Consider the following 25,449-nt stretch of genomic DNA (forward strand, 5'->3'; position numbering starts at 1 on the left):
GCATCCATCTTTTCATCACAGCATCCATCTTTTCATCACAGCATCCATCTTTTCATCACAGCATCCATCTTTTCATCACAGCATCCATCTTTTCATCACAGCATCCATCTTTTCATCACAGCATCCATCTTTTCATCACAGCATCCATCTTTTCATCACAGCGCAGTATGATGACAATATGTGAATATGACATGTTATCATGAATGGTACTAGATACTACATATATACTTACAGTATGATGACAATATGTAAATATGACATGTTATCATGAATGGTACTAGATACTACATATATACTTACAGTATGATGACAATATGTAAATATGACATGTTATTATGAATGGTACTAGATACTACATATATACTTACAGTATGATGACACTATGTGAATATGACATGTTATTATGAATGGTACTAGATACTACATATATACTTACAGTATGATGACAATATGTAAATATGACATGTTATTATGAATGGTACTAGATACTACATATATACTTACAGTATGATGACAATATGTAAATATGACATGTTATTATGAATGGTACTAGATACTACATATATACTTACAGTATGATGACAATATGTAAATATGACATGTTTTTATGAATGGTACTAGATACTACATATATACTTACAGTATGATGACACTATGTAAATATGACATGTTATCATGAATGGTACTAGATACTACATATATACTTACAGTATGATGACAATATGTAAATATGACATGTTTTTATGAATGGTACTAGATACTACATATATACTTACAGTATGATGACACTATGTAAATATGACATGTTATCATGAATGGTACTAGATACTACATATATACTTACAGTATGATGACACTATGTAAATATGACATGTTATTATGAATGGCACTAGATACTACATATATACTTACAGTATGATGACACTATGTGAATATGACATGTTTTTATGAATGGTACTAGATACTACATATATACTTACAGTATGATGACACTATGTGAATATGACATGTTATTATGAATGGTACTAGATACTACATATATACTTACAGTATGATGACAATATGTAAATATGACATCTTATTATGAATGGTACTAGATACTACATATATACTTACAGTATGATGACACTATGTAAATGTGACATGTTATTATGAATGGTACTAGATACTACATATATACTTACAGTATGATGACACTATGTAAATATGGCATGTTATTATGAATGGTACTAGATAGTACATATATACTTACAGTATGATGACACTATGTAAATATGACATGTTATTATGAATGGTACTAGATACTACATATATACTTACAGTATGATGACACTATGTAAACATGACATGTTATTATGAATGGTACTAGATACTACATATATACTTACAGTATGATGACACTATGTGAATATGACATGTTATTATGAATGGTACTAGATACTACATATATACTTACAGTATGATGACAATATGTAAATATGACATGTTATTATGAATGGTACTAGATACTACATATATACTTAGTGTCTATATAAAAGCTTTTGGATGTTTTTTAGAGCACTTTATAGTCGGAATACTCCAATGAGCTCCGTTGTTGGCTGACTCGTGCAAGCATTTATTTAAGGTTTAGAATAGATGTGTTTAAGGATTGTACAGAAAGTGCTGGTGTTGCAGGTTCGGACGTAAGCGGATGTTGGTGATGGCGTTGGCGGGCGCCACCACAATGGGCGTAACCTCGGCTTTCTCTAACTCTTACATCATGTTCGCCTTGTCGCGGGCGCTCTGCGGCGCCGGACTTAGCGGCATGTCCATCATCAGCACGGTCCTGGGTGGGTGGCACACGTGACCACGCACATGCTAGCTAGCTTGTAGCTAACGTGCTGTGGCGTGCAGGCTTGGAGTGGACGGACGTGGAGCACCGCACCCTGATGAGCACCGGGATCAGCCTGGCGTGGTGCGTGGGCAACATGCTGCTCGCCCTCCTCGCCTACGCCATCCGAGACTGGCGCCACCTTATGCTGGCGGTCACGGCGCCCTGCGTGCTCTCTCTCTTCAGCTGCTGGTAAGAGTCGCCTCCGCCACCCGTCCTCACCTTTGACCTCAAGTGACCTCGTCCAGGTGGCTGCCCGAGTCTGCCCGCTGGCTGCTGACCAAGGGCAGGAGTGGTGAGGCCCGCCAGCTCCTGCTGCGCTGCGCCAAGGTGAACAGGAAGGACCCCGGCAAGCTGGAAGCGGACGTAAGTCAGCACCTTCCTGGGGCCCTTACACATGAAAATCCTCTTTGTTGCACCTTCCTGTGGACCTTTCACATGAAAAGCTCCTTTGTTGCACCTTCCTGGGGCCCTTACACATGAAAAGCCCCTTTGTTGCACCTTCCTGGGGCCCTTACACATGAAAAGCCCCTTTGTTGCACCTTCCTGGGGCCCTTACACATGAAAAGCCCCTTTGTTGCACCTTCCTGGGGCCCTTACACATGAAAAGCCCCTTTGTTGCACCTTCCTGTGGCCCTTTCACATTAAAATCCTCCTTGTTGCACCTTCCTGTGGACCTTTCACATGAAAATCCTCTTTGTTGCACCTTCCTGTGGCCCTTTCACATGAAAATCCTCTTTGTTGCACCTTCCTGTGGACCTTTCACATGAAAATCCTCTTTGTTGCACCTTCCTGTGGACCTTTCACATGAAAAGCCCCTTTGTTGCACCTTCCTGTGGCCCTTTCACATGAAAATCCTCTTTGTTGCACCTTCCTCTGGCCCTTTCACATGAAAATCCACTTTTTTGCACCTTCCTGTGGCCCTTTCACATAAATAATCTCCTTTGTTGCACCTTCCTGTGGACCTTTCACATGAAAATCCTCTTTGTTGCACCTTCCTGTGGCCCTTTCACATGAAAATCCACTTTTTTGCACCTTCCTGTGGCCCTTTCACATGAAAAACCCCTTTGTTGCACCTTCCTGTGGCCCTTTCACACGAAAAGCACCTTTGTTGCACCTTTCTGTGGATCTTTCACATGAAAATCCCCTTTGTGCACCTTCCTGTAGACCTTTCACACAAAAAGCCCCTTTGTGCACCTTCCTGTGGACCTTTCACATGAAAACCCCTTTTGTTGCACCTTCCTGTGGCCCTTTCACATGAAAAGCCCCTTTGTTGCACCTTCCTGTGGCCCTGTCACATGAAAAGCCCCTTTGTTGCAGCTGGTGACCCTGGTGACGCTGCCCCAGGTAACACACTCCTACCTGCACCTGTTCACCACACCTGAGTTGAGGAAGATCACGCTGGTCTCGGGAGTCTTCTGGTAAAGGCAGGCTTGGCTGACCTTTGACCTGCAGACTGATGGTGGTGTGTTGCAGGTTTTCCGTGGCCTTCCTGTACTACGGCATCAGCTTGAGGATCTCAGGCTTTGGAGTCAGCATCTACCTGACTCACCTCATCTACGCCGCCATCGAACTTCCCGCCAAGATCCTCACCTACTTCTTGCTGGACCGCATTGGACGCCGCAATGGTCAGGCCAGCTTCCTGATCACCACTGGACTCCTGATCGCCCTCAACACCACCATCCCACTAGGTGACCTACCTCACACCTGTCTCACCTCACACCTGTCTCACCTCACACCTGTCTCACCTTTGTCTCCTCACACCTTTGTCTCCTCACACCTGTCTCACCTTTGTCTCCTCACACCTGGTCCACCTTTGTCTCCTCACACCTGTCTCACCTCACACCTGGTCCACCTTTGTCTCCTCACACCTGTCTCACCTCACACCTGTCTCACCTTTGTCTCCTCACACCTGTGTCACCTCACACCTGTGCCACCTTTGTCTCCTCACACCTGTGCCAACATTGTCTCCTCACACCTGTCACCTTTGCTACCTCACACCTGTGCCACCTTTGTCTCCTCACACCTGTGTCACTCTTGTCTCCTCACACCTGTGTCACCTTTGTCACCTCACACCTGTGCCACCTTTGTCTCCTCACACCTGTGCCAGCTTTGTCTCCTCACACCTGTGCCAACATTGTCTCCTCACACCTGTCACCTTTGTCACCTCACACCTGTGCCACCTTTGTCCCCTCGCAGCTGTCACCTCACACCTGTGCCACCTTTGTCTCCTCACACCTGTGCCAATGTTGTCTCCTCACACCTGTGTCACTCTTGTCTCCTCACACCTGTGTCACCTTTGTCACCTCACACCTGTGCCACCTTTGTCTCCTCACACCTGTGCCAGCTTTGTCTCCTCACACCTGTGTCACATGTGTCTCCTCACACCTGTGTCACCTTTGTCTTCTCACACCTGTGTCACTTTTGTCTCCTCACACCTGCGTCACTTTTGTCTCCTCACACCTGTCACCTGTGTCTCCTCACACCTGTGTCACCTGTGTCTCCTCACACCTGTGTCACCTGTGTCTCCTCACACCTGTGTCACCTGTGTCTCCTCACACCTGTGTCACCTTTGTCTCCTCACACCTGTGCCACCTTTGTCTCCTCACACCTGTGCCAATGTTGTCTCCTCACACCTGTGTCACTCTTGTCTCCTCACACCTGTGCCACCTTTGTCCCCTCGCAGCTGTCACCTCACACCTGTGCCACCTTTGTCACCTCACACCTGTGCCACCTTTGTCTCCTCACACCTGTGCCAATGTTGTCTCCTCACACCTGTGTCACTCTTGTCTCCTCACACCTGTGTCACCTTTGTCTCCTCACACCTGTGCCACCTTTGTCCCCTCGCAGCTGTCACCTCACACCTGTGCCACCTTTGTCTCCTCACACCTGTGCCAATGTTGTCTCCTCACACCTGTGTCACTCTTGTCTCCTCACACCTGTGTCACCTTTGTCTCCTCACACCTGTGCCACCTTTGTCACCTCACACCTGTGCCACCTTTGTCACCTCACACCTGTGCCACCTTTGTCTCCTCACACCTGTGTCACCTGTGTCTCCTCACACCTATGTCACCTGTGTCTCCTCACACCTGTGTCACCTGTGTCTCCTCACACCTGTGTCACCTTTGTCTCCTCACACCTGTGCCACCTTTGTCTCCTCATACCTGTGCCAATGTTGTCTCCTCACACCTGTGTCACTCTTGTCTCCTCACACCTGTGCCACCTTTGTCTCCTCACACCTGTGCCAATGTTGTCTCCTCACACCTGTGTCACTCTTGTCTCCTCACACCTGTGTCACCTTTGTCTCCTCACACCTGTGCCACCTTTGTCCCCTCACACCTGTGCCACCTTTGTCTCCTCACACCTGTGCCACCTTTGTCTCCTCACACTTGTGTCACCTGTCTCCTCACACCTGTGTCACCTGTCTCCTCACACCTGTGTCTCCTCACACCTGTGTCACCTGTGTCTCCTCACACCTGTGTCACCTGTGTCTCCTCACACCTGTGTCACCTGTGTCTCCTCACACCTGTGCCAGCTTTGTCTCCTCACACCTGTGTCACATGTGTCTCCTCACACCTGTGTCACCTTTGTCTTCTCACACCTGTGTCACTTTTGTCTCCTCACACCTGCGTCACTTTTGTCTTCTCACACCTGCGTCACCTTTGTCTCCTCACACCTGTGCCACTTTTGTCTCCTCACACCTGTGTCTCCTCACACCTGTGTCACCTGTGTCTCCTCACACCTGTGTCACATTTGTCTCCTCACACCTGTGTCACTTTTGTCTTCTCACACCTGCGTCACCTTTGTCTTCTCACACCTGCGTCACCTTTGTCTCCTCACACCTGTGCCAGCTTTGTCTCCTCACACCTGTGCCACCTTTGTCTTCTCACACCTGTGTCACTTTTGTCTTCTCACACCTGTGTCACTTTTGTCTCCTCACACCTGCGTCACTTTTGTCTCCTCACACCTGTGTCACTTTTGTCTCCTCACACCTGCGTCACTTTTGTCTTCTCACACCTGCGTCACCTTTGTCTCCTCACACCTGCGTCACCTTTGTCTCCTCACACCTGCGTCACCTTTGTCTCCTCACACCTGCGTCACCTTTGTCTCCTCACACCTGCGTCACCTTTGTCTCCTCACACCTGTGTCACTTTTGTCTCCTCACACCTGCGTCACCTTTGTCTCCTCACACCTGCGTCACCTTTGTCTCCTCACACCTGTGTCACTTTTGTCTCCTCACACCTGCGTCACCTTTGTCTCCTCACACCTGCGTCACCTTTGTCTCCTCACACCTGCGTCACCTTTGTCTCCTCACACCTGCGTCACCTTTGTCTCCTCACACCTGCGTCACCTTTGTCTCCTCACACCTGTGTCACTTTTGTCTCCTCACACCTGCGTCACCTTTGTCTCCTCACACCTGCGTCACTTTTGTCTTCTCACACCTGCGTCACCTTTGTCTCCTCACACCTGTGCCACTTTTGTCTCCTCACACCTGTGTCACCTGTGTCTCCTCACACCTGTGTCACCTGTGTCTCCTCACACCTGTGTCACCTTTGTCTCCTCACACCTGTGCCACTTTTGTCTCCTCACACCTGTGTCACCTTTGTCTCCTCACACCTGTGTCACTTTTGTCTCCTGATTCAGAGTTGTGGCAGGTGCGCACCTGTATCGCCGTGTTGGCCAAAGGCTCCTGTGAGGCGGCCTTCACTACTGCCTTCCTGTACTCGGCTGAACTCTACCCCACTGTCCTTAGGTAAGACCACAGCAGTACCCCACTGTCCTTAGGTAAGACCACAGCTATACCCCACTGTCCTTAGGTAAGACCACAGCTATACCCCACTGTCCTTAGGTAAGACCACAGCTATACCCCACTGTCCTTAGGTAAGACCACAGCAGTACCCCACTGTCCTTAGGTAAGACCACAGCTATACCCCACTGTCCATAGGTAAGACCACAGCTATACCCTACTGTCCTTAGGTAAGACCACAGCAGTACCTTGCTGTCCTTGGGTAAGACCACAGCTATACCCTACTGTCCTTAGGTAAGACCACAGCAGTACCCCACTGTCCTTAGGTAAAACCACAGCAGTACCCCACTGTCCTCAGGTAAGACCACAGCTATACCCCACTGTCCTTAGGTAAGACCACAGCTTTACCCCAGTGTCCTTAGGTAAGACCACAGCAGAACCCCACTGTCCTGAGGTAAGACCACAGCTATACCCCACTATCCTTAGGTAAGACCACAGCTATACACTACTGTCCTTAGGCAAGACCACAGCAGTACCCCACTGTCCTTAGGGAAAGACCACAGCTATACCCCACTGTCCTTAGGTAAGAACACAGCTATACCCCACTGTCCTTAGGTAAGACCACAGCAGTACCCCGATGTCTTTGGGTAAGACTACAGCTATACCCCACTGGCTTTAGGTAAGACCACAGCTATACCCCACTGTCCTTAGGTAAGACCACAGCTTTACCCCACTGGCCTTAGGTAAGACCACAGCTATACCCCACTGTCCTCAGGTAAGACCACAGCTATACCCCACTGTCCTCAGGTAAGACCACAGCTATACCCCACTGTCCTGAGGTAAGACCACAGCTATACCCCACTGTCCTTAGGTAAGACCACAGCTATACACCACTGTCTTTAGGCAAGACCACAGCAGTACCCCACTGTCCTTAGGGAAAGACCACAGCTATACCCCACTGTCCTTAGGTAAGAACACAGCTATACCCCACTGTCCTTAAGTAAGACCACAGCAGTACCCCGATGTCTTTGGGTAAAACTACAGCTATACCCCACTGGCTTTAGGTAAGACCACAGCTATACCCCACTGTCCTTAGGTAAGACCACAGCAGTACCCCACTGTCCTTAGGGAAAGACCACAGCTATACCCCACTGTCCTTAGGTAAGAACACAGCTATACCCCACTGTCCTTAGGTAAGACCACAGCAGTACCCCGATGTCTTTGGGTAAAACTACAGCTATACCCCACTGGCTTTAGGTAAGACCACAGCTATACCCCACTGTCCTTAGGTAAGACCACAGCTTTACCCCACTGGCCTTAGGTAAGACCACAGCTATACCGCACTGTCCTCAGGTAAGACCACAGCTATACCCCACTGTCCTCAGGTAAGACCACAGCTATACCCCACTGTCCTCAGGTAAGACCACAGCTATACCCCACTGTCCTCAGGTAAGACCACAGCTATACCCCACTGTCCTCAGGTAAGACCACAGCTATACCCCACTGTCCTCAGGTAAGACCACAGCTATACCCCACTGTCCTCAGGTAAGACCACAGCTATACCCCACTGTCCTCAGGTAAGACCACAGCTTTACCCCACTGGCTTTAGGTAAGACCACAGCTATACCCCACTGTCCTCAGGTAAGACCACAGCTATACCCCACTGTCCTCAGGTAAGACCACAGCTATACCCCACTGTCCTCAGGTAAGACCACAGCTATACCCCACTGTCCTCAGGTAAGACCACAGCTATACCCCACTGTCCTTAGGTAAGACCACAGCTATACCCCACTGTCCTCAGGTAAGACCACAGCTATACCCCACGGTCCTCAGGTAAGACCACAGCTATACCCCACTGTCCTCAGGTAAGACCACAGCTATACCCCACTGTCCTCAGGTAAGACCACAGCTATACCCCACAGTCCTTAGGTAAGACCACAGCTTTACCCCACTGGCTTTAGGTAAGACCACAGCTATATCCCACTGTCCTCAGGTAAGACCACAGCTATACCCCACTGTCCTCAGGTAAGACCACAGCTATACCCCACTGTCCTTAGGTAAGACCACAGCTATACCCCACTGTCCTCAGGTAAGACCACAGCTATACCCCACTGTCCTCAGGTAAGACCACAGCTATACCCCACTGTCCTCAGGTAAGACCACAGCTATACCCCACTGTCCTCAGGTAAGACCCCAGCTATACCCCACTGTCCTTAGGTAAGACCACAGCTTTACCCCACTGGCTTTAGGTAAGACCACAGCTATACCCCACTGTCCTCAGGTAAGACCACAGCTATACCCCACTGTCCTCAGGTAAGACAACAGCTATACCCCACTGTCCTTAGGTAAGACCACAGCTATACCCCACTGTCCTCAGGTAAGACCACAGCTATACCCCACTGTCCTCAGGTAAGACCACAGCTATACCCCACTGTCCTCAGGTAAGACCACAGTTATACCCCACTGTCCTTGGGTAAGACCACAGCTTTACCCCACTGGCTTTAGGTAAGACCACAGCTATACCCCACTGTCCTTAGGTAAGACCACAGCTTTACCCCGCTGGCTTTAGGTAAGACCACAGCTATACCCCACTGTCCTTAGGTAAGACCACAGCTATACCCCACTGTCCTCAGGTAAGACCACAGCTATACCCCACTGTCCTTAGGTAAGACCACAGCTATACCCCACTGTCCTTAGGTAAGACCACAGCTTTACCCCACTGGCTTTAGGTAAGACCATGGACGCGGAGTGGATCTGGCATGTCCACTTTCACATGTTAACCTAGCATTAGTCTCTAGGATATGTTAGCTTGTTGTTCACTTCCTGTTGAGTTAGTTGGTCATGTTAGCCTGTCATGAGTTAGGTTATCTCAGACTAGTTAGCATGAGTGCTACCCAGAAGTGAAGTGGAGTGAATTATATTTATATAGCGCTTTTTCTCTAGTGACTCAAAGCGCTTGACATAGTGAAAGTCAATATCTAAGTGACATTTAAAGCAGTGTGGGTGGCACTGGGAGCAGGTGGGTAAAGTGTCTTGCCCAAGGACACAACGGCAGTGACTAAGATGGCGGAAGTGGGGATCGAACCTTGAACCCTTAAGTTGCTGGCACGGCCACTCTACCAACCCAGCTATACCGCCCCAGATGAAGTGTTTGTGTTGTTCCTTGTCTGAGTTAGCATGTGTAGCTAACTGAAGCGGCTGTGACTGGACAGGCAGTGCGGGCTGGGCTACACTTCCTGTCTGGCTCGCGTGGGCAGCTCCTTGGCGCCCATGATGGTTCTGCTGGAGGACGCCTGGCTCTTCCTGCCGCCCCTCATCCTGGCCCTCATGGGCACAGTGAGTGGAGGCTTGGTCTTCCTCCTACCAGAGACCTTCAACGTGCGGCTGCCTGAGGACGTGGTGGACGTGGAGGAGGGAAGGTGAGTCCATAACTGCCCCCGCAGGCCGGGAGGACCACTAAGTGGACTTTGTCCTCCACAGGCACAGGAAGTTGGACGCTAACCACCGAGCTAGCATGGAGATGACCTGACACCATCCAGGAAGTGACCTCGGATCACGTTCATCTGTTGGAACCATGGCAAGATTCAATAAAAACATGTCAACTAAAGCTTCCTTTTGGACTGGGATAAGTTCAACTTGTGACAAAAAGTACTCAGATAAGTTAGACTTGTAACTAAAAAGTTCATTTGGGACTCAGATAAGTTTAACTTGTAACAAAGTTCATTTGGGACTCAGATAAGTTAAACTTGTAACAAAGTTCATTTGGGACTCAGATAAGTTAAACTTGTAACTAAAAAGTTCATTTTGGACTCAGATAAGTTTAAACTTATAACTAAAAGTTCATTTGGGACTCCGATAAGTTAAACTTGTAACAAAGTTAATTTGGGACTAAGATAAGTTAAACTTGTAACAAAGTTAATTTGGGACTCAGATAAGTTAAACTTGTAACAAAGTTCATTTGGGACTAAGATAAGTTAAACTTGTAACTAAAAAGTTCGTTGTGGACTCAGATAAGTTAAACTTGTAACAAAGTTCATTTGGGACTCAGATAAGTTTAACTTGTGACAAAAAGGACTCAGATAAGTTAGACTTGTAACAATGAAGTTCATGTTGGACTGGGATAAGTTAAACTTGTAACAAAGTTAATTTGGGACTCAGATAAGTTAAACTTGTTACAAAAAACTTCGTTTTGGACTCAGATAAGTTAAAATTGTAACAAAGTTAATTTGGGACTCAGATAAGTTAAACTTGTAACTAAAAAGTTCATTTTGGACTCAGATAAGTTAAACTTGTAACAAAGTTCATTTGGGACTAAGATAAGTTAAACTTGTAACTAAAAAGTTCATTTGGGACTAAGATAAGTTAAACTTGTAACAAAGTTAATTTGGGACTCAGATAAGTTAAACTTGTTACTAAAAACTTCATTTTGGACTCAGATAAGTTAAAATTGTAACAAAGTTAATTTGGGACTCAGATAAGTTAAACTTGTAACTAAAAAGTTCATTTTGGACTCAGATAAGTTAAACTTGTAACAAAGTTCATTTGGGACTAAGATAAGTTAAACGTGTAACTAAAAAGTTCATTTGGGACTCAGATAAGTTAAACTTGTAACTAAAAAGTTAATTTTGGACTCCGATAAGTTAAACTTGTAACAAAGTTCATTTGTGACTAAGATAAGTTAAACTTCTAACTAAAAAGTTCATTTGGGACTAAGATAAGTTTAACTTGTGACAAAAACGACTTAGATAAGTTAGACTTGGGACGATAAAGTTCAATTTGGACTCAGATAAGTTAAACTTGTAACAAAGTTCATTTTGGACTCAGATAAGTTTAACTTGTAACAATGAAGTTCATGTTGGACTGGGATAAGTTAAACTTGTAACAATGTTAATTTGGGACTCAGATAAGTTAAACTTGTTACTAAAAACGTCATTTTGGACTGGGATAAGTTAAACTTGTAACAAAGTTCATTTTGGACTCAGATAAGTTAAACTTGTAACTAAAAAGTTAATTTTTGACTCCGATAAGTTAAAGTTGTTACTAAAAACTTAATTTTGGACTCAGATAAGTTAAACTTGTAACAAAGTTCATTTGGGACTAAGATAAGTTAAACTTGTAACTAAAAAGTTTGTTGTGGACTCAGATAAGTTAAACTTGTAACAAAGTTCATTTGGGACTCAGATAAGTTTAACTTGTGACAAAAAGGACTCAGATAAGCTGGACTTGGGACAATAAAGTTCAATTTGGACTCAGATAAGTTAAACTTGTAACAATGAAGTTCATGTTGGACTGGGATAAGTTAAACTTGTAACAAAGTTAATTTGGGACTCAGATAAGTTAAACTTGTTACTAAAAACTTCATTTTGGACTGGGATAAGTTAAACTTGTAACAAAGTTAATTTGGGACTCAGATAAGTTAAACTTGTTACTAAAAACTTCATTTTGGACTGGGATAAGTTAAACTTGTAACAAAGTTAATTTGGGACTCAGATAAGTTAAACTTGTTACTAAAAACTTCATTTTGGACTCAGATAAGTTAAACTTGTAACAAAGTTAATTTGGGACTCAGATAAGTTAAACTTGTAACTAAAAAGTTCATTTGGGACTCAGATAAGTTAAACTTGTAACAAAGTTAATTTGGGACTAAGATAAGTTAAACTTCTAACTAAAAAGTTCATTTGGGACTCAGATAAGTTAAACTTGTAGCAAAGTTCATTTGGGAGTCAGATAAGTTTAACTTGTGACAAAAAGGACTCAGATAAGTTAGACTTGTGACAATAAAGTTCAATTTGGACTCAGATAAGTTAAACTTGTAACAATGAAGTTCATGTTGGACTGGGATAAGTTAAACTTGTAACAAAGTTAATTTGGGACTCAGATAAGTTAAACTTGTTACTAAAAACTTCATTTTGGACTGGGATAAGTTAAACTTGTAACAAAGTTAATTTGGGTCTCAGATAAGTTAAACTTGTTACTAAAAACTTCATTTTGGACTCAGATAAGTTAAACTTGTAACAAAGTTAATTTGGGACTCAGATAAGTTAAACTTGTAACTAAAAAGTTCATTGTGGACTCAGATAAGTTAAACTTGTAGCAAAGTTCATTTTGGACTCAGATAAGTTTAACTTGTGACAAAAATGACTCAGATAAGTTAGACTTGGGACAATAAAGTTCAATTTGGACTCAGATAAGTTAAACTTGTAACAATGAAGTTCATGTTGGACTGGGATAAGTTAAACTTGTAACAAAGTTAATTTGGGACTCAGATAAGTTAAACTTTTTACTAAAAACTTCATTTTGGACTCAGATAAGTTAAACTTGTAACAAAGTTAATTTGGGACTCAGATAAGTTAAACTTTTTACTAAAAACTTCATTTTGGACTCAGATAAGTTAAACTTGTAACAAAGTTAATTTGGGACTCAGATAAGTTAAACTTTTTACTAAAAACTTCATTTTGGACTCAGATAAGTTAAACTTGTAACAAAGTTAATTTGGGACTCAGATAAGTTAAACTAGTAACAAAGTTAATTTGGGACTAAGATAAGTTAAACTTCTAACTAAAAAGTTCATTTGGGACTCAGATAAGTTAAACTTGTAGCAAAGTTAATTTGGGAGTCAGATAAGTTTAACTTGTGACAAAAAGGACTCAGATAAGTTAGACTTGTGACAATAAAGTTCAATTTGGACTCAGATAAGTTAAACTTGTAACAATGAAGTTCATGTTGGACTGGGATAAGTTAAACTTGTAACAAAGTTAATTTGGGACTCAGATAAGTTAAACTTGTTACTAAAAACTTCATTTTGGACTGGGATAAGTTAAACTTGTAACAAAGTTAATTTGGGACTCAGATAAGTTAAACTTGTTACTAAAAACTTCATTTTGGACTCAGATAAGTTAAACTTGTAACAAAGTCAATTTGGGACTCAGATAAGTTAAACTTGTAACTAAAAAGTTCATTTTGGACTCAGATAAGTTAAACTTATAACAAAGTTCATTTGGGACTAAGATAAGTTAACTTGTAACTAAAAAGTTCATTTTGGACTCAGATAAGTTAAACTTGTAACAAAGTTCATTTGGGACTAAGATAAGTTAAACTTCTAACTAAAAAGTTCATTTGGGACTCAGATAAGTTAAACTTGTAGCAAAGTTCATTTGGGAGTCAGATAAGTTTAACTTGTGACAAAAAGGACTCAGATAAGTTAGACTTGTGACAATAAAGTTCAATTTGGACTCAGATAAGTTAAACTTGTAACAATGAAGTTCATGTTGGACTGGGATAAGTTAAACTTGTAACAATGTTAATTTGGGACTCAGATAAGTTAAACTTGTTACTAAAAACTTCATTTTGGACTGGGATAAGTTAAACTTGTAACAAAGTTCAATTGGGACTCAGATGAATTAAACTTGTAACTAAAAAGTTCATTTTGGACTCAGATAAGTTAAACTTGTAACTAAAAAGTTCATTTGGGACTCCGATAAGTTAAACTTGTAACAAAGTTCATTTGGGACTCAGATAAGTTAAACTTGTAACAAAGTTCATTTGGGACTCAGATAAGTTAAACTTGTAACAAAGTTCATTTGGGACTCAGATAAGTTAAACTTGTTACTAAAAACTTCATTTTGGACTGGGATAAGTTAAACTTGTAACAAAGTTCATTTTGGACTCAGATAAGTTAAACTTGTAACTAAAAAGTTCATTTGGGACTCCGATAAGTTAAACTTGTAACAAAGTTCATTTGGGACTCAGATAAGTTAACTTGTAACTAAAAAGTTCATTTTGGACTGGGATAAGTTAAACTTTTAACAAAGTTCATTTTGGACTGGGATAAGTTAAACTTGCAACAATTAAGTTCATTTTGGACTGGTATAAGTTAAACTTGTGACTAAAAAGTTAATTTAGGACTGGGATAAGTTAAACTTGTGACTAAAAAGTTAATTTAGGACCTGGATAAGTTAAACTTGTAACAAAGTTAATTTTGGACTGGGATGAGTTAAACTTTTAACAAAGTTCATTTTGGACTGGGATAAGTTAAACTTGCAACAATTAAGTTCATTTTGGACTGGGATAAGTTAAACTTGTGACTAAAAAGTTAATTTTGGACTGGGATAAGTTAAACTTGTAACAAAGTTCATTTTGGACTGGGATAAGTTAAACTTGTAACAAAGTTAATTTTGGACTGGGATAAGTTAAACTTGTGACAAAGATCATTTTGGACTGGGATAAGTTAAACTTGTAACAAAGTTCATTTTGGACTGGGATAAGTTAAACTTGTAACAAAGTTTATTTTGGACTGGGATAAGTTAAAATTGTAACAAAGTTCAATTTGGACTGGGATAAGTTAAACTTGTAACAAAGTTCATTTTGGACTGAGATAAGTTAAACTTGTAACAAAGTTAATTTTGGACTGGGATAAGTTAAACTTGTGACAAAGATCATTTTGGACTGGGATAAGTTAAACTTGTAACAAAGTTTATTTTGGACTGGGATAAGTTAAAATTGTAACAAAGTTCATTTTGGACTGGGATAAGTTAAACTTGTAACAAAGTTCATTTCAGACTGGGATAAGTTAAACTTGTAACAAAGTTCAATTTGGACTGGGATAAGTTAAACTTGTAACAAAGTTCATTTCAGACTGGGATAAGTTAAACTTGTAACAAAGTTAATTTTGGACTGGGATAAGTTAAACTTGTAACAAAGTTAATTTTGGACTGGGATAAGTTAAACTTGTGACAAAGATAATTTTGGACTGGGATAAGTTAAACTTGTAACAAAGTTCATTTTGGACTGGGATAAGTTAAACTTGTAACAAAGTTTATTTTGGACTGGGATAAGTTAAAATTGTAACAAAGTTCAATTTGGACTGGGATAAGTTTAACTTGTGACTAAAAAGTTCATTTTGGACTGGGATATGTTAAACTTCTAACAAAGTTTATTTTGGACTGGGATAAGTTTAACTTGTGACTAAAAAGTTCATTTTGGACTGGGATAAGTTGAACTTGTAACAATGAAGTTCATTTTGGACTGGGATAAGTTAAACTTGTAACAAAGTTCAATTTGGACTGGGATAAGTTAATCTTCTAACAAAGTTCAATTTGGACTGAGATAAGTTAAACTTGTAACAAAGTTCAATTGGACTGGGATAAGTTAAACTTTTAACAAAGTTCATTTCAGACTGGGATAAGTTAAACTTGTAACAAAGTTCAATTGGACTGGGATAAGTTAAACTTTTAACAAAGTTCATTTCAGACTGGGATAAGTTAAACTTGTAACAAAGTTCATTTGGGACTAAGATAAGTTAAACTTCTAACTAAAAAGTTCATTTGGGACTCAGATTAAGTTAAACTTGTAGCAAAGTTCATTTGGGACTCAGATAAGTTTAACTTGTGACAAAAAGGACTCAGATAAGTTAGACTTGTGACAATAAAGTTCAATTTGGACTCAGATAAGTTAAACTTGTAACAATGAAGTTCATGTTGGACTGGGATAAGTTAAACTTGTAACAAAGTTAATTTGGGACTCAGATAAGTTAAACTTGTTACTAAAAAGTTCATTTTGGAGTGGGATATGTTAAACTTCTAACAAAGTTTATTTTGGACTGGGATAAGTTTAATTTGTGACTAAAAAGTTCATTTTGGACTGGGATAAGTTGAACTTGTAACAATGAAGTTCATTTTGGACTGGGATAAGTTAAACTTGTAACAAAGTTCATTTTGGACTGAGATAAGTTAAACTTGTAACAAAGTTCAATTTGGACTGGGATAAGTTAATCTTCTAACAAAGTTCAATTTGGACTGGGATAAGTTAAACTTGTAACAAAGTTCAATTTGGACTGGGATAAGTTAATCTTCTAACAAAGTTCAATTTGGACTGAGATAAGTTAAACTTGTAACAAAGTTCAATTTGGACTGGGATAAGTTAATCTTCTAACAAAGTTCAATTTGGACTGAGATAAGTTAAACTTGTAACAAAGTTCATTTTGGACTGGGATAAGTTGAACTTGTAACAATGAAGTTCATTTTGGACTGGGATAAGTTAAACTTGTAACAAAGTTCATTTTGGACTGAGATAAGTTAAACTTGTAACAAAGTTCAATTTGGACTGGGATAAGTTAATCTTCTAACAAAGTTCAATTTGGACTGGGATAAGTTAAACTTGTAACAAAGTTCAATTTGGACTGGGATAAGTTAATCTTCTAACAAAGTTCAATTTGGACTGAGATAAGTTAAACTTGTAACAAAGTTCAATTTGGACTGGGATAAGTTAATCTTCTAACAAAGTTCAATTTGGACTGAGATAAGTTAAACTTGTAACAAAGTTCAATTTGGACTGGGATAAGTTAATCTTCTAACAAAGTTCAATTGGACTGGGATAAGTTAAACTTGTAACAAAGTTCATTTTGGACTGGGATAAGTTAAACTTGTGACTAAAAAGATCATTTTGGACTGGGATAAGTTAAACTTGTAACAAAGTTCATTTTGGACTGAGATAAGTTAAACTTGTAACAAAGTTCAATTTGGACTGGGATAAGTTAATCTTCTAACAAAGTTCAATTTGGACTGGGATAAGTTAAACTTGTAACAAAGTTCAATTTGGACTGGGATAAGTTACACTTGTAACAAAGTTCATTTTGGACTGGGATAAGTTAAACTTGTAACAACGTTCAATTTGGACTGGGATAAGTTAAACTTGTAACTAAGTTCAATTTGGACTGGGATAAGTTAAACTTGTAACAAAGTTCAATTTGGACTGGGATAAGTTAATCTTCTAACAAAGTTCAATTTGGACTGAGATAAGTTAAACTTGTAACAAAGTTCAATTTGGACTGGGATAAGTTAATCTTCTAACAAAGTTCAATTGGACTGGGATAAGTTAAACTTGTAACAAAGTTCATTTTGGACTGGGATAAGTTAAACTTGTGACTAAAAAGATCATTTTGGACTGGGATAAGTTAAACTTGTAACAAAGTTCATTTTGGACTGAGATAAGTTAAACTTGTAACAAAGTTCAATTTGGACTGGGATAAGTTAATCTTCTAACAAAGTTCAATTTGGACTGGGATAAGTTAAACTTGTAACAAAGTTCAATTTGGACTGGGATAAGTTACACTTGTAACAAAGTTCATTTTGGACTGGGATAAGTTAAACTTGTAACAACGTTCAATTTGGACTGGGATAAGTTAAACTTGTAACAAAGTTCAATTTGGACTGGGATAAGTTTAACTTGTAACAAAGTTCAATTTGGACTGGGATAAGTTAAACTTCTAACAAAGTTCAATTTGGACTGAGATAAGTTAAACTTGTAACAAAGTTCAATTTGGACTGGGATAAGTTAATCTTCTAACAAAGTTCAATTGGACTGGGATAAGTTAAACTTGTAACAACGTTTATTTTGGACTGGGATAAGTTTAACTTGTGACTAAAAAGATCGTTTTGGACTGGGATAAGTTTAACTTGTGACTAAAAAGTTCATTTTGGACTGGGATAAGTTGAACTTGTAACAAAGTTCATTTTGGACTGAGATAAGTTAAACTTGTAACAACGTTTATTTTGGACTGGGATAAGTTTAACTTGTGACTAAAAAGATCGTTTTGGACTGGGATAAGTTAAACTTGTGACTAAAAAGATCATTTTGGACTGGGATAAGTTAAACTTGTGACTAAAAAGATCATTTTGGACTGGGATAAGTTAAACTTGTAACAAAGTTCATTTTGGACTGGGATAAGTTTAACTTGTGACTAAAAAGATCGTTTTGGACTGGGATAAGTTAAACTTGTGACTAAAAAGATCATTTTGGACTGGGATAAGTTAAACTTGTGACTAAAAAGATCATTTTGGACTGGGATAAGTTAAACTTGTAACAAAGTTCAATTTTGGACTGGGATAAGTTAAACTTGTAACAAAGTTCATTTTGGACTGGGATAAGTTAAATTGATGAAGAGTGGAGGGTGGCTGGACTGGTGCTTCCTGAAGTCGACGATGATCTCCTTGGTCTTGTTGACATTCAGGACCAGGTTGTTGGTTCTGCACCAGTCAACCAGAAGTTTCACCTCCTCCCTGTAGTCCATGTTGTTGTTGTCACGGATGAGGCCCACTACTGTCGTGTACTTCACAATGTGGTTAGTAGTAGACCTGGCGCAGCAGTCATGGGTCATCAACGTGAACAGCATTGGACTCAGGACGCAGCCCTGGGGGGAGCCGGTGGTCAGGGAGATGGCACTGGAGGTGTTGTTGCCCATTCTCACAGACCGGGGTCTGTCTGTGAGGAAGTCAAGCAGCCAGTTGCATAGGGGGGTACTGAATCCAAGGTTTGCTCACCAAGTGCTGCGGGATGATGGTGTTGAACGCCGAGCTGAAGTCCAGAAACAACATCCGCACGTGTGTGTCCTTTCCTTCCAGATGTTCTAAGCTCAGGTGGAGTGCAGAGGAGGTGGCGTCCTCTGTGGAGCGGTTAGGGCGATAAGCAAACTGGTACGGCTCGAATGTGGGGGGGTGTCTGGAGACAATGTATTCCTTTACCAGCCTCTCCAAGCACTTCATTATGATGGGGGTGAGTGCCACGGGGCGATAATCATTGAGGGAGGAGATTGTGGGTTTTTTAGGCACTGGCCGTCTTAAAACATGATGGTACCACAGCCTGGGTCAGCGAGATGTTGAAGATGTCTGTGAGAATCCCCGCCAGCTGGTCTGCACATCCCTTAAGCACCTTGCCCGGAATGTCATCAGGTCCCACTGCTTTCCGAAGTTTCACTCTCTTCAGGGTTTTCCAGACATCCGCTGTGTCCAGGTTGAGCGGCTGCTCATCAGGGCGAGGGATGTATTTTCTCGCCGGAGTGATGTTAAGTGCCTCAAACCTTGCAAAGTAGTTGTTTAGGTCATTAAGGAAGCTGATACTGTTGTCACAGGGACGGGGGGCAGCTTTATAGTCCGTGATGACCGGTATGCCCTGCCACATTCAGCTAGTGTTCGTGGGGTTCTCGAAGAAGTCCTGCACTTTCTGACTGTGAGCACGCTTTGCAACCCTAAAGGCACGGTTCAGGTTAGCTCTGGCGGTTTTAAGTGCTACAATGTCGCCAGATTTAAAAGCCTTGTTCCGAGCCTTCAGCATTGCACGTACCTCACTGTTCATCTAGGGTTTCTCCTTGGCCCATGTGGGGATGTTCTTGATCACACTAACATCCTCCGTGCACTTCTGAATGTATGCGGACACAGACTCTGCATACTCCTCCACACGTGTTATGATTAGCGGTGGCGGCTGCCTTGAACATGTCCCGGTCTGTGCTTTCGAAGCAGTCTTGTAATGCTTCCATTGCCAGCCTCTGGCCAGGTCCTCACCTGCGTCACTGTAGCTTGTTTCCTGATCAGCCAGCAGGGGCTTGTATGCAGGAATTAGCATCACAGATAGATGGTCTGAGGAGCCGAGGTGGGGGCGCGGTGCAGCTTTAAACGTGTGTTTAATATTGCTGTACATCATGTCCAGCGTGTTTCCACCCCTGGTTGCAAAATTCACATATTGATGGAAATGGGGGAACACAATTTTCATGTTAGCTTGATGAAAACTCCCTCTGGATGTGTAGATTGCTGTTCATTGCTGGAGCAGTACAAAGCATTCAAAGCTTCTTTGGTGTTAGCACTGGGGGGAATGTACACTGCTGTGAAGATCATAGCACTGAATTCCCGGGTAAATAAAATGGCCTGCATTTTATAGTTAATAGTTCTACATCGTGAGAGCAGTGACATGAGACTATCTTCCCATTATCGCTAACATAAACAAAAACATAAAGTTCAGACCTTGTTGGTCGCGTTAGTCGCTATTGCTAACATAAAGTTCAGACCTTGTTTGTCACGTTAGTTGCTATCGCTAACATAAAGTTCAGACCTTGTTGGTCGCGTTAGCCGCTATCGCTAACATAAAGTTGAGACCTTATTTGGTCGCATTAGTCGCTATCGCTAACATAAAGTTCAGACCTTCTTTGTCGCGTTAGTTGCTATCGCTAACATACAGTGCAGACCTTGTTGGTCGCGTTAGTCGCTATTGCTAACATAAAGTTCAGACCTTGTTTGTCACGTTAGTTGCTATCGCTAACATAAAGTTCAGACCTTGTTGGTCGCGTTAGCCGCTATCGCTAACATAAAGTTGAGACCTTATTTGGTCGCGTTAGTCGCTATCGCTAACATAAAGTTCAGACCTTCTTTGTCGCGTTAGTTGCTATCGCTAACATAAAGTTCAGACCTTGTTTGTCACGTTAGTTGCTATCGCTAACATAAAGTTCAGACCTTGTTGGTCGCGTTAGCCGCTATCGCTAACATAAAGTTGAGACCTTATTTGGTCGCGTTAGTCGCTATCGCTAACATAAAGTTCAGACCTTCTTTGTCGCGTTAGTTGCTATCGCTAACATACAGTGCAGACCTTGTTGGTCGCGTTAGCCGCTATCGCTAACATATAGTTGAGACCTTTTTTGGCCGTGTTAGTCGCTATCGCTAACATAAAGTTCAGACCTTGTTTGTCGCGTTAGTTGCTATCGCTAACATAAAGTTCAGACCATATTTGTCGCGTTAGTTGCTATCGCTAACATAAAGTTCAGACCTTGTTGGTCGCGTTAGCCGCTATCGCTAACATAAAGTTCAGACCTTGTTGGTCGCGTTAGCTTCTATCGCTAACATAAAGTTGAGACCTTATTAGGTCGCATTAGTCGCTATCGGTAACTTAAAGTTCAGACCTTGTTTGTCGCATTAGTTGCTATCGCTAACATAATGTTCAGACCTTGTTGGTCGCATTAGCCGCTATCGCTAACATAATGTTCAGACCTTGTTGGTCGCGTTAGCCGCTATCGCTAACATAAAGTTGAGACCTTATTAGGTCGCGTTAGTCGCTATCGCTAACACAAAGTTCAGACCTTGTTTGTCGCGTTAGTTGCTATCGCTAACATAAAGTTCAGACCATGTTTGTCGCGTTAGTTGCTATCGCTAACATAAAGTTCAGACCTTGTTGGTCGCGTTAGCCGCTATCGCTAACATAAAGTTCAGACCTTGTTGGTCGCGTTAGCTTCTATCGCTAACATAAAGTTGAGACCTTATTTGGTCGCATTAGTCGCTATCGCTAACATAAAGTTCAGACCTTGTTGGTCGCGTTAGTCGCAATCGCTAACATAAAGTTCAGACCTTGTTGGTCGCTTTAGTCGCTATCGCTAACATAAAGTCGAGACCTTATTTGGTGGTGTGAGTCGCTATCGCTAACATAAAGTTCAGACCTTGTTGGTCGCGTTAGTCGCTATCGCTAACATAAAGTCGAGACCTTATTTGGTGGTGTGAGTCGCTATCGCTAACATAAAGTTCAGACCTTGTTGGTCGCGTTAGTCGCTATCGCTAACATAAAGTCGAGACCTTATTTGGTGGTGTCCTCACCAAGCGCTGATAAGACGCTCACTGTCAGCCATCTTTAGAATGTTATCAGCTGCTTTAAGGGCGTTTTATCTGCCACCCCCCAAAGTGTGTTTGCAGGGGCGGGACCATCTTGGCTCCGCCCATCCACCAATGACATCATCAGCGGTGAGTCTGCTGGTTGATCTTCCTTTCTCATAATTTCTACTTGTTGGATTACTGCCTTTGCTGGAGTACTCTAGTAACACCCCGTTTGTTGGAGTAGTACCCTGTTTTTGGGAGTAGTAGTACTACCTTTACTGTAGTAGTACTGTTTGCTGGAGTAGTGGTACTCCCTTTGCTGTAATAGTACTGTTTTTATGTAGTAATACCTCGTTGGCTGGAGTAGTAGTTCTACCTTTGCTGTAATAGTACTGTTTGCTAGAGTAGTGGTACTACCTTTTCTGTAATAGTACTGTAGTAATACCCAATTTGCTGGAGCAGTAGTAGTGTATTTGCTGGAGTAGTTGTTGTGTATTTTCTGGAGTAGTAGTAGTGTGTTTGCTGAAGTAGTAGTAGTGTATTTGCTGGAGTAGTAGTAGTGTATTTGCTGGAGTAGTAGTAGTGTATTTGCTGGAGTAGTAGTAGTGTATTTGCTGGAGTAGTAGTAGTGTATTTGCTGGAGTAGTAGTAGTGTATTTGCTGGAGTAGTAGTAGTGTGTTTGCTGAAGTAGTTGTAGTAGTGTGTTTGTGGTAGTAGTATTATATTTGGGGGAGTTGTGTTACTGTGTTTTCTTTTATAGTACTATTATATTTGCTATTTGCTAGTAGTAGTACTGGATTTTGTGTAGTAGTACTATTGTACTTTGTGTAATAGTAGTAGTACTGTATTTGGTGTAGTTGTAGTACTCCTTTTTTGTAATTGTAATACTGTACTTTGTTTAGTAGTGGTGCTGTATTTGTCTAATTTGTACTAATAATACTGTATTTCGTGTACAAGTACTACTGTACTTTGCGTAGTAGTACTAATACTTGACTTTGTGTAGTAGTACTATTGTACTTTGTGGAGTAGTAATACTGTACTTTGTGTAGTATTACTATTGTACTTTGTGTAGTAGTAACACTGTACTTGGTGTAGTATTATTATTGTACTTTGTGTAGTAGTAATACTGTACTTTGTGTAGTAGTACTAATACTTGACTTTGTGTAGTATTACTATTGTACTTTGTGTAGCAGTAATACTATACTTTGTGTAGTAGTACTATTGTACTTTGTGGAGTAGTAGTACTGCCCTTTGTGGAGTAGTAGTACTGCCCTTTGTGGAGTAGTAATATATACAGAGTGATCAAAAGAGTTGCAGGTAAGTTTTACTGCATTTGTATTTTGAATCCATCAACACATCATATATGTATGTAATTATGTGTGTGTGCGTGTGTGTGTGTGTGTGTATACATATATATATATATGTGTTTATATACATATATATGTGTATATATACATATATACTATATATATATATACATATATATTAATATATATATACATATATATATATATGTGTATATATACATATATATATGTGTATATATACATATATATGTGTATATATACATATATATGTGTATATATACAAATATATGTGTATATATACATATATATATGTGTATATATACATATATGTGTATATATATACATATATGTGTATATATACATATATATGTGTATATATATATACGTATTTATGTGTATATATACACGTATATATATGTGTATATATACACGTATATACTGTATATGTGTATATATACACGTATACATATATGTGTATATATACACGTATATATATATGTGTATATATACACGTATATATATATGTGTGTGTATACACGTATATATGTTTATATTTATATATATACATATATGTGTATATATGTGTATATATACATATATATGTGTACATACACATATATGTGTATATACACGTATATGTATGTGTATATATACACACGTATATATGTGTATATATATACGTATATATGTGTATATATACGTATATATGTGTATATATATACGTATATATGTGTATATATACGTATATATGTGTATATATACGTATATATGTGTGTATATATACGTATATATGTGTATATATACACGTATATATATGTGTATATATACACGTATATACTGTATATGTGTATATATACACATGTATATATATGTGTATATATACATGTATATATATGTGTATATATACACGTATATATATGTGTATATATACACGTATATATATGTGTATATATACACGTATATATATGTGTATATATACACTTGTATATATATGTGTATATATACACGTATATACTGTATATGTGTATATATAAACGTATATATACGTGTATATATACACGTATATATATAAACACATGACAGTGGCATAAAAGATGTGGCCGTGAGGACAAGTTTTTCACCAAAGAAAAGCACATTTTCAGGAGCTTCTATGCTCTAGAAAATTACAGAGTGTGAGCCATCCGCTTTAATGGGGAAAGGCTGAGCCGATGGCGCCCGCCTCACTACGATGGCCATCTAGCCAAAAGCAAACATTGGACATTAAAACTTTTTAGCCAGGGTTAAAGTAGACAAGTGTGTGGAAAAAAACGAGACGTTTAGCACCAAGCTACGTGAAAGTGTAGCTGAGGTAATCTCGCAGGTCTGCTGGAAATATTCGCCATTATAAAGGTGTGTTCCCTTCAATTGGCCCATGTTTTTGTTTATTCTTGAATAGAATCACCATGGAAACTTGAAATGTTCACAATTTAAAATATGCCCATCGGCGTGAACGAAACCTTTCCAACGGTATAACATATGTGGGGGTTCGTTGGCCGGTTCGTCTCGTGGTGGTAAGAGAAATGTGTTGCAACTATAATAAGATGAAGAACAAAGTTTGAAGTATGAGCAATAATAATATGGGCTGCTTGCATTGCAGCAACGCTTGAAAATTGGTCCCACGGACCGGTTGGGGGGGGGGGGGGGGGGGTGGGGGGTGTATTTAAAAAAAAAAAAAAAAAAAAATTTTTTTTTTTTTTTTTTTTTTTTTTTACATAAATAAATACAATCATGTGTGCTTACGGACTGTATCCCTGCAGACTGTATTGATCTATATTGATATAGGATGTATATATTGTGTTTTTTATGTTGATTTCATTAAAAAAAAAAAAAAAAAAAAAAAAAAATTTTTTTTTTTTTTTTTTTTTAAATTCTTGTGCGGCCCGGTACCAATCGGTCCGCGGACCGGTACCGGGGTTGGGGACCACTGATGTAATACATATGTAATATGTGCTATATTACATATGTATTACATATATTGATGTATCATAATAATGATACATCAATATAAATGTATAATATATATATATAATTTAATATATTAGCATAATAATAATAATGGTATGCTTGCTTGCGGCAGGCTGGTG

General features: G+C 40.4%; 1 protein-coding gene across 1 annotated transcript in view; it reads left to right on the forward strand.

Annotated features, from left to right (window-relative positions):
- Positions 1-10,040, forward strand: part of LOC133639410 (solute carrier family 22 member 7-like) — a 13,711-nt gene extending 3,671 nt beyond the window's left edge. Inside the window, exons 3-9 of the mRNA XM_062032702.1 lie at positions 1,675-1,829; positions 1,894-2,062; positions 2,119-2,240; positions 3,177-3,291; positions 3,347-3,561; positions 6,515-6,623; positions 9,830-10,040. Coding sequence (XP_061888686.1) covers positions 1,675-1,829; positions 1,894-2,062; positions 2,119-2,240; positions 3,177-3,291; positions 3,347-3,561; positions 6,515-6,623; positions 9,830-10,040 — 1,096 coding nt within the window. The remainder of the gene's footprint in view (positions 1-1,674; positions 1,830-1,893; positions 2,063-2,118; positions 2,241-3,176; positions 3,292-3,346; positions 3,562-6,514; positions 6,624-9,829) is intronic.
- The last annotated feature ends 15,409 nt before the right edge of the window (positions 10,041-25,449 follow it).

This window comes from Entelurus aequoreus, linkage group LG22 (assembly GCF_033978785.1).
Source record: "Entelurus aequoreus isolate RoL-2023_Sb linkage group LG22, RoL_Eaeq_v1.1, whole genome shotgun sequence".
NCBI lineage: Eukaryota > Metazoa > Chordata > Actinopteri > Syngnathiformes > Syngnathidae > Entelurus > Entelurus aequoreus.